The 13,988-nt window shown below is 41.8% G+C and overlaps 1 protein-coding gene across 3 annotated transcripts in view; it reads left to right on the top strand.

Annotated features, from left to right (window-relative positions):
* Positions 1 to 11,942, top strand: part of il1rl2 (interleukin 1 receptor-like 2) — a 28,137-nt gene extending 16,195 nt beyond the window's left edge. For 2 of the 3 annotated variants that reach the window (XM_029711655.1, XM_029711657.1), the window contains 9 exons: positions 8,020 to 8,239; positions 8,507 to 8,675; positions 8,928 to 9,105; positions 9,354 to 9,416; positions 9,514 to 9,649; positions 9,823 to 9,962; positions 10,162 to 10,305; positions 10,448 to 10,606; positions 10,694 to 11,942. In XM_029711655.1, the coding sequence (XP_029567515.1) occupies positions 8,020 to 8,239; positions 8,507 to 8,675; positions 8,928 to 9,105; positions 9,354 to 9,416; positions 9,514 to 9,649; positions 9,823 to 9,962; positions 10,162 to 10,305; positions 10,448 to 10,606; positions 10,694 to 11,118 (1,634 nt within the window). In that variant the 3' untranslated portion in view covers positions 11,119 to 11,942. The remainder of the gene's footprint in view (positions 1 to 8,019; positions 8,240 to 8,506; positions 8,676 to 8,927; positions 9,106 to 9,353; positions 9,417 to 9,513; positions 9,650 to 9,822; positions 9,963 to 10,161; positions 10,306 to 10,447; positions 10,607 to 10,693) is intronic. The other variant, XM_029711656.1, reaches the window with a different exon arrangement.
* Positions 11,943 to 13,988: the final 2,046 nt, after the last annotated feature.

Raw genomic sequence — 13,988 nt, 5'->3', positions numbered from 1 at the left:
CAACCTAGATTACAAAGGGTGAATTTGCAGTGAACATTTTCATGTCAGCACAAGGCATGTGCAAAATCTAGTATAATAATTAGCCTCATATACATTGTCTACTGGTATCGTTTTTAAATTGAGAACATATAGCTGAACAATATGTAAACAATGTGTGAGTAAAGCTATTCTTTGCTTCAGATGCACATTGTCAAGGGGTGCATTGCAAATGCCAGTAAGGCTAATGCCAATATACAGTAGGCCAGTGGTTCCCAACACCGGTCCTTGAGTACCTCCAACAGTACAGCTTAGTGTAGCACCGAACACCGGTGTAGCAGAGTTCTGTTCCAGTGCAGCGATGGCACACTTGATTAACTATTTAGGTTTGATTCATTTAATCAGGTGTGTCAGTGCTGGGTTTGGAACAGCAGGGTTGGCCTGCTCCAGTTGTAATAGGTTTATACATTGTGTGTGACGTTTAAACTACTTTTGTTCACAAAATATGTTCGCATAGGCCTGAGGGCACACGCTCTCTAGTAGGCTTCAATTGAAGATGTGGCAATATTGTCTGCTATTATCCTCAGTAGTTTTACATACAGATTGTCAGACCCCGGTGGCTTGTCATTGTTGATAGACAACAATAATTTTTTCACCTCTTCCACACTGACTTTACGGAATTCAAAAGTACAATTCTTGTCTTTGATAATTTGGTCCGATATACTTGGATGTGTAGTGTCAGCATTTGTTGCTGGCATGTCATCCCTATCTTTTGGAAAAAGTAATTAAAGTAGTTTGCAATATTTGTGGGCTTTGTGATGAATGAGCCATCTGATTCAATGAATGAAGGAGCCAAGTTGGCTTTTCCCCCCCAAAATTTCATTTAAGGTGCCCCAAAGCTTTTTACTATCATCCTTTATATAATTTCTTTGTTTCATAGTGTAGTTTCTTTTTATTTAGTTTAGTCACATGATTTCTTAATTTACAGTGCGTTTGCCAATCAGTTGGGCTGCCAGACTTATTTGCCATACCTTTTGCCTCATCCCTCTCAACCATACCATTTTTCAATTCCTCAATCATCCAGGGGATTGAACAGTTTTTACAGTCATTTTCTTAATGGGTGCATGCTTATTAGTAACTGGAATAAGTGGTTTCATAAATGTGTCAAGTGCAGTGTCTGGTTGCTCCTCATTACACACCACAGACAAGCAAATGTTATTTCATAAATCATTATGAATAGATCCACCATTGAGCACAAAAACAACACTTGTTACAGAATATTTTACATAGAAATAACATCTGTCAGACAAACCATGCCTGACAACATGATCCAATAATCAACATATGAATCACTACAAAACTTCTTATATGACCTCTTATACACTATATTAGGCCCAGCCTTTTGAACTTTGGTTTTCCTAGATATGGATCTTTCGGTGGATCCATTTGTGGTTTCAAGGTGGGTGGGAAAGGAGTTGGGTGCAAGTGAAGGTAACCTATACTGGACTTGAGAATGCGGGCGCTCCGTTTCACGCAACTTGAGTCAAGATCTATTTCTTGCTTTGCTCTTAGGAACAGGGCGCCATTAAAATTAGTCATTTCTGGGGTATCGTTAAGTGTGGCGGTGGAGCAATTGAAGTTGAAGATTCCTGGTGTTTGTGAGACAGAGTCTTTACCTGACAAAGTCATGTTAGGATATATCAGTTATCCTTTTAGAGCTTTTGTGACAAATCCACTGCACTGTTTCCGGTGCAACGCTCATGGTCATGTCGCAGCAGTTTGTAGGAGGGAGATTCCAAGATGGGAAGTGTGCAGGAGGGTATGAGATTGTGTAGTTTCGGTGGATAAAATTGTGTGTCAACTGTAAGGATGCCCATGTTGCTGTGGATTGGAAGTGTCAGGTGCGAGAGTGGTAGGCTGAGGAGGCTAGAGTCAGAGTAGTGCAGGAGGTGTCGTATGCTGAGGCAGTGAAGAAAGTAGAGGAGGATGGGTCAAAGCTGAGGGATCCTGAGAGGATCCCTGTGAGTAGTAGATCTGTGCCAGCACTGAGGGATAAGCCAACAAGTGATATATGCTTCTTAGCGTTTTTAGTAATGACTATCTACTGTACCGCAGAAATGGAATGTAAGTCTCAGAAAATAGATGTTGTGGTGGCAGCTGCAGGGAAGTATTTGGGTATACAAGATTTGACTTCAGAAGAGTTAGTTTGTGTTGTGTGGTGGTGGCCTGTCCTCCCAGGTTGTTGGCATGGTGCAGGAGCAGATAGGGTCAAAGTAGTTTTGTTAGCTTTATATTGTTTGTTTGCTTGCCATGTTATGCTATGTAGCCATTGATACATTAGCCTGCTATAGCTTCGGCCTACCAAGCCGCATGCTATTGCACCCCCTTTCTGGCCATTTATTGTTAACTCCTGCTATATTTATGCATAGCTTTACCTTTACCCATTTATATGCATTGATTATTGTCATTATTAACAGACAAGTTAATTATGTATTTTCTTAGCTGTTATTGCCATTTATTATTTGCACCTCTCTGTCTCCTTTTTAGATAATCCATACTCCATACAAAGCCAACCAATTCTCAATAAGTCTAATGTCAACAACTTTCCATCATTCCCTGCCATGTATCATCTCCATTATCTGAATCTGTAAAGGCTCTTAAACTTAACTGCATCTCTGCCACCGCCTGCACTTTAACTGGAGTCCCACAGTAGATGGGCATCCCCACAATCTTGTATCTGAACAATATTGTGTGACAGGCTAGGAACCAAGTTATAGGGGAGAACATGCAGGAAATGTATACAATGGAAAGGGGGATACCTAGTCAGTTGTACAACTGAATGCCTTCAACTGAAATGTGTCTTCCACATTTAAACCAACCCCTCTGAGTCAGAGAGGTGCGGGAGGCTGCCTTAAACTCTCTGGGGTATGTGGGACGCTAGCGTCCCACCGCGGGACGCACTATTCAACAGCCAGTGAAATAGCAGGGCGGCAAATTCAAAACAACAAAAATCGCATAATTCAAATTTCTCAAACATACAACACTTATATCCCATTTTAAAGATACACTTCTCGTTAATCCAACCACATTGTCCGATTTCAAAAATACTTTACGGCGAAAGCATAACATTAGATTATGTTAGGACAGCGCTGAGACAAGAAAAACCACACAGCCATTTTCCAAGCAAGGAGAGGCGTCACAACAACCAGAAATACAGCTAAAATTAATCACTAACCTTTGACGATCTTCATCAGATGACACTCCCAGGACTCAATGTTACACAATAAATGTATGTTTTGTTCGATTAAGTTCATATTTATATCCAAAAACCCCATTTTACATTGGCGCGTGATGTTCAGAAAATGTTTTGCCTCCAAAACCTCCGGTGAATGAGCACATCAATTTACAAAAATACTCATCATAAACGTTGATAAAATTTACAACAGTTATTGAAAGAATTATAGATACACTTCTCCTTAATGCAACCGCTGTGTCAGATTTCAAAATAGCTTTACGGCGAAAGCACATTGTTCAATATTCTGAGTACAGAGCTCAGCCATCAAAGCAAGCTATACAGTTACCCGCCAAGTTCTGGAGTCAACAAAACTCAGAAATTAGTATTATAAATCTTCACTTACCTTTGCTGATCTTCGTCGGAATGCACTCCCAGGACTCCCACTTCCACAAGAAATTTTCGTTTTGTTCGATAAACTCCATATTTATGTCCAAATACCTCCGTTCGCGCGTTCAGATCACTATTCCAAAGGCACAATGCGGGAGCGCAAAACCCTAGACTAAAAGTTCCATTACCGTTAGTAGAAACATGTCAAACGATGTTTACAATCAATCCTTAAGGTCTTTTTATCATAAATATTCGATAATATTCCAACCGGACAATAGCGTATTCATTACAGAGGAAAAAGAAGGAACGGCGCACCCGTGTGACTGCGCAGTAAACAACTAATTTGCCTCAGGCAGTCCACTTGTTGAGTCAGCTCTTATTCTCTCCCTAGTAACAGTAGAAGCATGAAACAAGGTACTAACGACTGTTGACATCTAGTGGAAGCCTTAGGAAGTGCAAAATGAACCCGAAGTCACTGTATGCTGTATAGGCAATCACTTGAAAAACTACAAACCTCCAGATTTCCACACTTCCTGGTTGGATTTTTCTCAGGTTTTTGCCTGCCGTATGAGTTCTGTTATACTCACTGACATCATTCAAACAGTTTTAGAAATGTCAGTGTTTTCTATCCAAATCTGCTAATAATATGCATATCCTACCTTCTGAGCCTGAGTAGCAGGCAGTTTATTACGGACACACCTTTCATCCGGACATCAAAATACTGCCCTCTACCCTAGAGTAGTTAATCAACATCCATGTCTTCACTACCCAGTGAACATTTGGTTAACTGCTTTGCTTGGTGGCAGAACAACAGATTTGTACCTTGTCAGCACAGCGATTCTATCCATCAACCTTTCAGTTAATTACTGGCCCAACGCTCTAACCACTAGGCTACCTGCCGGACATGTAGAGTGTCTGCAGGCGAAGGAATCCAAGATGTGGAAATGAAGGTCATGGTAAACCCACAAAAGGGTGGAGGGAATGAAAGGTATTCTTGAGGACTCCATGGTATTGGAAAGGCCTTCAATACAGCCTGCAGAGTTGGCTTCCCTCCAGCAGGATCCAGGAATGTTAAGTGTAAAGAAGGTGGACTTTGTGATTTAAAAAAAAAATTTTTTATGGCAATGGTGATCAATGTCACACATAACGTGGAGGGAAATTCCAGGAAGATGGACATTATTGTGGATTCGGCAGAGCGGTTACTGGGACTAAAATATTTGTGTGTGTGTGTGCTGTACGGCGTCGTTGCTGTTTTTATTTCTGTGAGCAACCATTTTGTAACCATGCTGTCTTGAAGAAATGTTTGAGGTGTGGTCGATTGTTCATAATAGTATGTCCCTTTTAATGGGCCTTGAACCTGTCTTACGTTTAGATGTTACAATTGTAATCAAATGTTTATACTTTTGCTAAGGTGTTGTCTGGTCCGTTCCATTGCTCAGAACTGTTGACCCAACTTAATAGGCGGCCTGTCACACACCTGTGTCGGCAGGTGTTACTACAGTCATGTCCGCAAAAACACTTCAGCAAATACTACAGTCATGTCTGCAAAAAACACTACAGTTATTACTACGGTAAAGTCCGCAAAAACACAACACTTTACTTTGGATTTGAGCTCACTAATTCAACCATTTTGAATAGAGAAAAGGAATCATTCTTCTGTTTTGTGTTACTGTGTGTATCGCAGTGAGCATGGGAAAAAGAAAGAAAACAAGAGAATTATCTGAGGAGGTCCGACACAAGGTTGTAGCCAAGCGTGGACAATCTCAAGGCTACAGAGACCTTGCTGTTCCTGTTTCCACCGTATGTAATGTTGGCCCATGCCACTGTAGCCAACCTCCCTGGATTGTTTGGATGGTGGAGAAAGCACCTCAGTCAACTGACACCCAGATTCAAGTTGACCTTCAGACACAATGTACAACAGTTTCAACTCGCACCATCCGTCGCCAACTCAATGAAAGGGGGTTATATGGTAGGAGACCCAGGAGGTCCCCACTGCTGAGAGAAAGACATAAGAAAGCCCAACTGCAATTTGCCAAAACACCTGAACATGCCAAAATCCTTCTGGGAGAATTTCCTGTGGACTGAGACCAAATTAGAGCTTTATGGGAAAGCACACCATCTCTATGTTTACAAAAAACAACATTAATCCTTCAAAGAAAATAACACCTTCCCTATAGTCAAACATGGAGGAGGTTCAGTGATGTTTTGGGATTGCTTTGCTGGCATCATGAAATCAGGAGAATACCAAGGCATTTTGGAGGCATTGTGGAGTGCAATGTCGGACCAAGTGTCAGAAAGCTGGGTCTCCGTCAAATGTCATGGGTCTTCCAGCATGACAATGAGCCCAAACACACCCAGCAAAGGTTCAAGACAAAATGCTGGACTGTTCTGAAGTGGCCAGCAATGAGTCCAGATCTAAATCCCATTGAAAACCTGTGGCGAAGGCACTCTTCAAATCTGGGAGAACTGCAGCAGTTTGCACAAGAGGAGTGGGTCAAACTACCAGTACAGAGGTGCAGGAAACTCATCAATGGCTATAGGAAGCGCTGGATTGCAGTTATTTTGACCAAAGGCTATGCTACCAACTAGGGGTCCTAGTACCCCTGTTTGGGAACCACTACTATATCATACTACAGTCATGTTCGCAAAAACATTACAGTGAATACTATATTATACTATAGTCATGTCCACAAAAACACTACAGTAAAGTCTGCAAAAACACTACAGTGAAAGTATAGTATAAAAATATAGTAATACTACAGCATTTAGACCTATAGTATTTTTTTTTTAAATGTAGGATCATTCTAATGGTTTCTCCTAAACCAACTGTTGCTTGCTATGATCTGTATTATGCTTTGTAAAAGCCCTAGCATCCAAAATAAGGTATGGCTATATAGTGTTCCCTATGTTCACTTATTAAGCAGTAGTGGAAAAAGTACCCAATTGTCATACTTGCGTAAAACTAAAGATACCTTAGAAAATGACTCAAGTAAAAGTAAGAGTCACCCAGTTAAATACTAGGCTTACTTGAGATAGTCTAAAAGTATTTGGTTTTAAATACACTTAAGTATCAAAAGGAAATGCTATAAATCATTTCAAATTCCTTATATTACGCAAACCAGATTTGATTCCCTATTTTATTTATGGATAGCCAGTGGTCTACTCGGACATTTACAAACAAAGCATGTGTTTACTGATCAAATCAAAGGCAGAAGTGATGACCTCAGTGTACGTTCTCTTGATAAGTGTGTGAATTAGAAAGTGAGTGAATCCTGTCTTGCTAAGAATTTGAAATGTAACGAGTACTTTTGGGTGTCAGGGAAAATGTATGTGAGTAAAAAGTACATACATTCTTTAGGAATGTAGTGGAGTAAAATTAAAGGTTGCCCAAAAGAAGTACAGATACCCATAAAACAACTTAAGTAGTACCTCAAAGTATTTTTACTTAGTTAAGTTACATTATACCACTGTTATTAAGCACTCAGTCTCCCGAGTGGCGCAGCGCTCTAAAGCACTGCATCTCAGTACAAGAAGTGTCACTGCAGTCCTTGGTTCAAATCCAGGCTGCATCACATCTGGCTGTGATTGGGAGTCCCATAGGGTGGTGCACAAATGGCTGGGTTAGGCCATCATTGTAAATAAGAATTTGTTCTTAACTGACTTGCCTAGTTAAATAAAGGTAATTAAAAGCACTTATAAAGCTCTTATCAGTAACTTGTACATAGATTATTTCATTTTTCAAGGCTTTATTAACATTTTCAAAGGTGGGGATTTAATTTAGGTGTGTAAAATGGTGTAATATGTTTGATTTGACTGTTTCTGTCATGGGAGACAGGTGGTATTATGCTGTCTTTCTCTCTCTCTCTCTACCCCCCTCTCCCCTCCCCCCTCACTGTTAAGTTTTGAAAGGCTCTCTTAAATGTTTGTCTCCTTCTATACATCCTGTCTCCCTAAATGGGGTCAAAATCTGAAATGTGCGTCAGAAGAAAGGCTGATTGCTTTGCCCTTCTTTTTATGCATGTAGACAGATATTGCAAACATTAAGGTCAAGCAACCACTTAAAGTGTAACAGCAGCAGTTTCATTTCCTGCTTGGGGTGCCTTGAAAAGTGCTCTACATTGGTATTTTACTGTCAATGCTCAATGTAGACTTGCTCTAGCATAGCTAGCTACTACTCTTCATCAGTTTCTAACGGGGATTTGGTCAGGACCCACTGGAGGGTCACAGATGATGGTTTGTGGGTAGCCGCTGAATGGCCATCGAGTTCCAGTTTTCTCAGCTAGTCATAAAGTGCTAAACCTCAAGCCTATACTGTTTTAAGTACTCCTGTCCTCCTCCTTTTAAATTGCCCCTGAGGGAATTGATGGTCGTATTGAGTTGACATAAACCAGTAACAACAACCTCTTCATTGTGTCATCCAGAACACCAGGGGGCCATAGAGGTCCACCACATCAGTGCAGGTCACTTCTTCCAGCTGAAGTGTAGTGATTATGATGACGCTGAGGACCAAACCACTGTGACCTGGAGTAGAGGGGGGAACCAGACCCTTAACATGACCTCTGGGGTGGAGGTCAGAGGGGAGGTTCTGTGGTTTCTACCTACCCATACCTCCCATAACGGACACTACACTTGTGAGAGCAAGTAAGAAACCTCTCTAGGTTACTGTATGTAGTTGAGCAAATGCCTTTGTTAAAGCATATCAGATATTTTAGTTCATAAAGTGATTTCAAGAATGTTTGGAGATGATTCCAATATCGCACACAGATTGAACCATGATGATTGGCATGAATCAGTCTTCACTTTCCAGATCCTAAATCTATTAATGTCTCACATTAATAATTCTCTACTTTATTGTTTCAATAGTAAATGGAGAGCGCTGGCCATATGTTCATGTGTGTTATGACACAGGTACCCCACTGGATCGTGGGAGATGAAGTTTGTGTTGTCTGTGGACCCTGGGCCCTGTCCTGTCCCAGCTGAGAACAGGACTGTATCCCAGGGGATGAGTGAAGTGGTGTTCTGCAGACAGCAGGATGTCCTCGGTCTAGACCCCACAGCACACATCCGATGGTTCAAGGTAAGAGCAGACTCCCATCTAGACATACCTGTACCATAAGGCCTGCATTACAATGTCATAGTAATGACATAACAGATGTCATGAACAATCATAAGAGCTGACATCAGCTTATGACATCAGCATGATACCTTGTGTCATTGCTGTCAAGGACTCAAAATTGGTAATAGAAAACAACATTGAAGACATGTGGGATAATTAGATAGGATTGCGTGAGCTAACTTTGACATACAGCATCTCTGATGGGATGTGCAGGACTGTAGTCCTGTCGACAAGCATGGAGAGACAATCATTGAAGAAGATTGTCCGAAGAGGCTCCGGTTGGTCAATGCTACTGAGAGCCATGCTGGAGTTTATACCTGCCTGGTAGAGTTCTCTCTGCAGGGGAGAAACTACACCGCCACCCACAGCACTCAGCTCAAAGTCAACAAAGGTAAAGCTAAACCTCCTTTTCAATTCTATGCCATGAGAATATATTTCTTCTCACCACACTTTCTGTGGCTGCAACCAAGAGTGAAATTGTAAATTGTTTATATTTTCCATTTATTTGTTATTCTCTGTTTGTTACAATTAGGTGATTTGTAACATTGTAAGGATTGGAGCATTTCTGTTTACCTGTACGTTATCGATACGGCTTTGTTTGACTATCTTGCCATACCTGTGTTGTCTTTGTATTGGCAGAAAAAGTCCTGTTGAAACCCCAAGTAACCTATCCAAGGAAAGAAACCATTACGGTTGAACCAGGTGAGAAATGATGACATCATGTTTTTTGGTAGATAATACTAAAAAGGGCCATGACACAGCCACTGACTCATCAAGAGTGTTTTCTGTTTGACGGCAGGCTCAAGAGTAGAGCTGGTGTGTTCAGCGTTTCTGGGGGTCGGTGAAGGTACAGAGTCAGAGAGCTTTATGTTCTGGACGGTAGATGGAAGACACACTGACCACATAGAACAGCTCAACGTGACAAAGACAACAATGTGAGTACTCTTTTAAAACTGTAGTATACGCTCTGTATCTCAGTCTGTGTGTTTGTAGAGGTGTGTGCGTGCTTGCGTGTGTGGGTACACATGCGTGTGCATGAGTATGTGTGTAGAGCTCTGTCCTACACTGTGACTGTGACCATCTCACTCTCTCACCACCTGAACCTCAGCCTTCCTAGGAGTAGTGGGGTCTATGGCCGGTCCACTCTGTCTATCTATGAGGTCCGTCCTGAGTTCCTCAACGTGAATATCAGCTGCATCGCCTGGAACGCCCTGGGTCGGGACATAGGGTTTCTGTGGCTCCAACCAGGTAGGATCCCAAACACAGTCCTAAGTAACATGGAGGACTTCAAATCACCCAAGAGTCTGTGTTTGAACAGGACGTTGGTCATGTCATTTGTGAGAGATTTGATTTAAGGTGCTGATATTGTTACAGTAACTTAGACTAGCTACTGTCAGTTAGCATATAATGTGATAACGTCTTCATAGCTCACTTCCTTCCTTTCTAGCCAATCACAGTGGTTTCTACACATGTCTGTGTCTCTGCCTGGCCTTTTCTATGGTCATTCTTGGAGTAGCGATGTGCTGCCTCTTTAAAGTGGACCTGGTGCTGGCCTATAGGAGACTGCACCCCCTAGTGTCCAAAAAGAGAGGTGCGTAAACAGATCTTCCAAAATCACAAAAGATTCCTGGCTCTAAACCTGAAGGTCTCTGGCCATTTTCTAAATATGTATATTTATAATGGATAAAATATTTATCTTCTCCTCTCCGCTCCTCTCCTCTTTACTTCTCCAGCACCAGATGGAAAGCTGTATGATGCCTATGTCAGTTATGTCCATGGTGATGGGTTATCCAGGGCAGAGATGTTTGCTCTGCAGGTTCTACCTGAGGTGTTGGAGAGACGATACGGATACACACTTTTTGTCAGTGGCCGGGATGACCTCCCTGGGGAAGGTACACACACATACACTTTGATTGATGTGAATGTTGATCTACTGCATTGTCCCTGTTCACAAAATAAAGTCCCATGTTTCTCTGTAGCGATCCATGATGTCACCTCAGAGACAATGCGGAGAAGCAGACGACTCATCATCATTCTGTCAGCCCAGAGTGCATCCCCTCTACACCCCAAAATGGATCCTGAGGACCAGTTACCACTGCACCAGAGCCCGCAGGACCGCCCTAGCTACGACCAGCAGATTGGCCTGTACGACGCTTTGATCCAAAATGGCCTCCGGGTTGTCCTGGTGGAGATAGATGGCAAGGTGGACTACACTTCCCTGCCCAAGTCACTGCACTACATCAGGAGGAAGCAGGGAGCTCTTAGGTGGAGGAGGCCCAGCTCTGGAAAGAGCAGCTCCACTGCGCACCCTAATGGCCATTTCTGGAAGTGTCTGAGATACCACATGCCCTTCAAGCCCAAAGGGGGATCTGAAACCGCAGCCAACACCTGGGATAAACTGTAGTATAGAACTGTATTAGTCATGTCTCTATTAGACATTATCTGACAATGTGTATATTGATGTATTCACATGGCTATTATGCCTATGGCTGGTGGGGCCAACCCTGATCCTGGAACCCTTGAATTATTGAATTATAGATTTATTTTTTATATGTTTGAGATACCAATGTGATCGAGTGTTCTAAGAATTGTGCAAGAGCACTTGTGCAAATTGAGAGGCTTTTTCTTGTAGCAATCCGGCCTACAAGAAACATTTACACTCCTGAATAGAGTTTTGCTATTTTTGCTCATACTTTGCCCATTCTAGTTCCAGTGTAATCGAGTGTCCTCTAAGAATTGTGCAAGAGCACTTGAGAGGCTTTTTCTAGCAATAACAGAGTTATTTGTGGAATGAGTCAGTGGAGTGGTACTGGTACAGCTGGCCTGGCGCTATGCTGTCTCAGTATAAACAGGATATCCTCTGGATGGTTTGGAAACAGCATGGTCTCAACCAAGGTTTTTACTGACTTAGTAAGTATATTTTCAATTAAAGAAGTAATCTCTAAATGGTACAGTAACTACATCTGATTTGTCTTGTTTTTATTGTATAACTACTGTACGTTATTAGTTCACTTTACACTGTACATTTGATAAATTATGAAATGTGATGAACTGGACTATTTTCTTCCAATTGTTCCATCAATAGTTGCTGAATATAATGATAGATATGTTTGAGACCTTTAAGTTAATGAAGTTGAATTAATGTTTGCCTCAGTGTGCATGTTTGAGAAAGAGTGTATGGTCTTGTGAATGCTGCATGTCAATTAAAAGTGTGTGTTTGATGGGTTAGACGAGTGATTCATTTCTGAGAAATCATGAAACCATAATCTCTAACCAATTATTATCACCAGTAGTTTACACAGGAACAGCCTGTATGTATTTGTATTTATAATGGATCTTCCCAAGCACCAGCTACTCTTCCTGGGGACCTGCAAAATTAAGGCAGTTATACAATTTTAAAAACATTACAATACATTCATAACAGATTTCACAACACGCTGTGTGCCCTCCGATCCCTACTCCACTTTAAAAAAATATATATATTTTATTTTTTATTTCTCCTTTATTTAAACCAGGTAGGCTAGTTGAGAACAAGTTCTCATTTACAACTGCGACCTGGCCAAGATAAAGCAAAGCAGTGTGACACAGACAACAACACAGTTACACATTGAGTAAACAATAAACAAGCCAATAACAAACAAGTCAATGACACTAGAAAAAAAGAAAGTCTATATACAATGTGCAAAAGGCATGAGGAGGTAGGCAATAAATAGGCCATAGAAGCAAATATTTACAATTTAGCAGATTAACACTGGAGTGATAAATGAGCATATTATGATGTGCAAGTAGAAATACTGGTGTGCAAAAGAGCAGAAAAGTAAATAAAATAAAAACAGTATGGGGATGAGGTAGGTAGATTGGGTGGGCAATTTACAGATGGACTATGTACAGCTGCAGCGATCGGTTAGCAGCTCGGGTAGCTGATGTTTAAAGTTGGCGAGGGAAATAAGTCTCCAACTTCAGCGATTTTTGCAATTCGTTCCAGTCACTGGCAGCAGAGAACTGGAAGGAAAGGTGGCCAAATGAGGTGTTGGCTTTGGGAATGATCAGTGAGATATACCTGCTGGAACGTGTGCTACGGGTGGGTGTTGTTATCGTGACCAGTGAACTGAGATAAGGCGGAGCTTTACCTAGCAAAGACTTATAGATGACCTGGAGCCAGTTGGTCTGGCGACGAATATGTAGCGAGGTCCAGCCGACTAGAGCATACAGGTCGCAGTGGTGGGTGGTATAAGGTGATTTGGTAACAAAACGGATGGCACTGTGATAGACTGCATCCAGTTTGCTGAGTAGAGTAATGGAAGCTATTTTGTAGATGACATCGCCGAAGTCGAGGATCGGTAGGATAGTCAGTTTTACTAGGGTAAGTTTGGCGGCGTGAGTGAAGGAGGCTTTGTTGCGAAATAGAAAGACGATTCTAGATTTGATTTTGGATTGGAGATGTTTAATATGAGTCTGGAAGGAGAGTTTACAGTCTAACCAGACACCTAGGTATTTATAGTTGTCCACATATTCTAGGTCAGAACCGTCCAGGGTGGTGATGTTAGTCGGGCAGGCAGGTGCGGGCAGCGAATGGTTGAAAAGCATGCATTTGGTTTCACTACCACATATCTACAACACAAAGTCCATGTGTACGTGTGTGTATAGTGCGTATGTTATCATGTGTTTGTATGCATGTGTCTGTGCCTATGTTTATGTTGCTTCACAGTCCCCGCTGTTCCATAAGGTGTATTTTTATCTGTTTTTTTAAATCTGAGTCTACTGCTTGCGTCAGTTACCTGATCTGGAATAGAGTTCCATGTAATCATGGCTCTATGTAGTACTGTTCGCCTCCCATAGTCTGTTCTGGACTTGGGGACTGTGAAGAGACCTCTGGTGGCATGTTTTGTGGGACATGCATGGGTGTCTGAGCTGTGTGCTAGTCATTTAAACACACAGCTCGGTGCGTTCAACATGTCAATAACTCTCACAAATACAAGTAGTGATGAAGTCAATCTCTCCTCCACTTTGAGCCAGGAGAGATTGACATGCATAGTATTAATGTGTGCTCTCTGTGTACATCCAAGGGCCAGCCGTGGGGCTATGTTCTGAGCCAATTGCAATTTTCCTGAGTCCCTCTTTGTGGCACCTGACCACACGACTGAACAGTAGTCCAGGTGCGACAAAATGAGAGCCTGTAGGACCTGCCTTGTTTAATAGTTCTGTTAAGAATTATTATGGACCGACTTATCCCCATCTTAGCTACTGTTTTGCTAGCACAGACTGGAATAGGGT

Source organism: Salmo trutta, chromosome 24, assembly GCF_901001165.1.
Source record: "Salmo trutta chromosome 24, fSalTru1.1, whole genome shotgun sequence".
Lineage (NCBI taxonomy): Eukaryota > Metazoa > Chordata > Actinopteri > Salmoniformes > Salmonidae > Salmo > Salmo trutta.
Note: the sequence above shows the minus strand (reverse complement) of the source record. Positions and strands in the feature narration are given on the sequence as shown.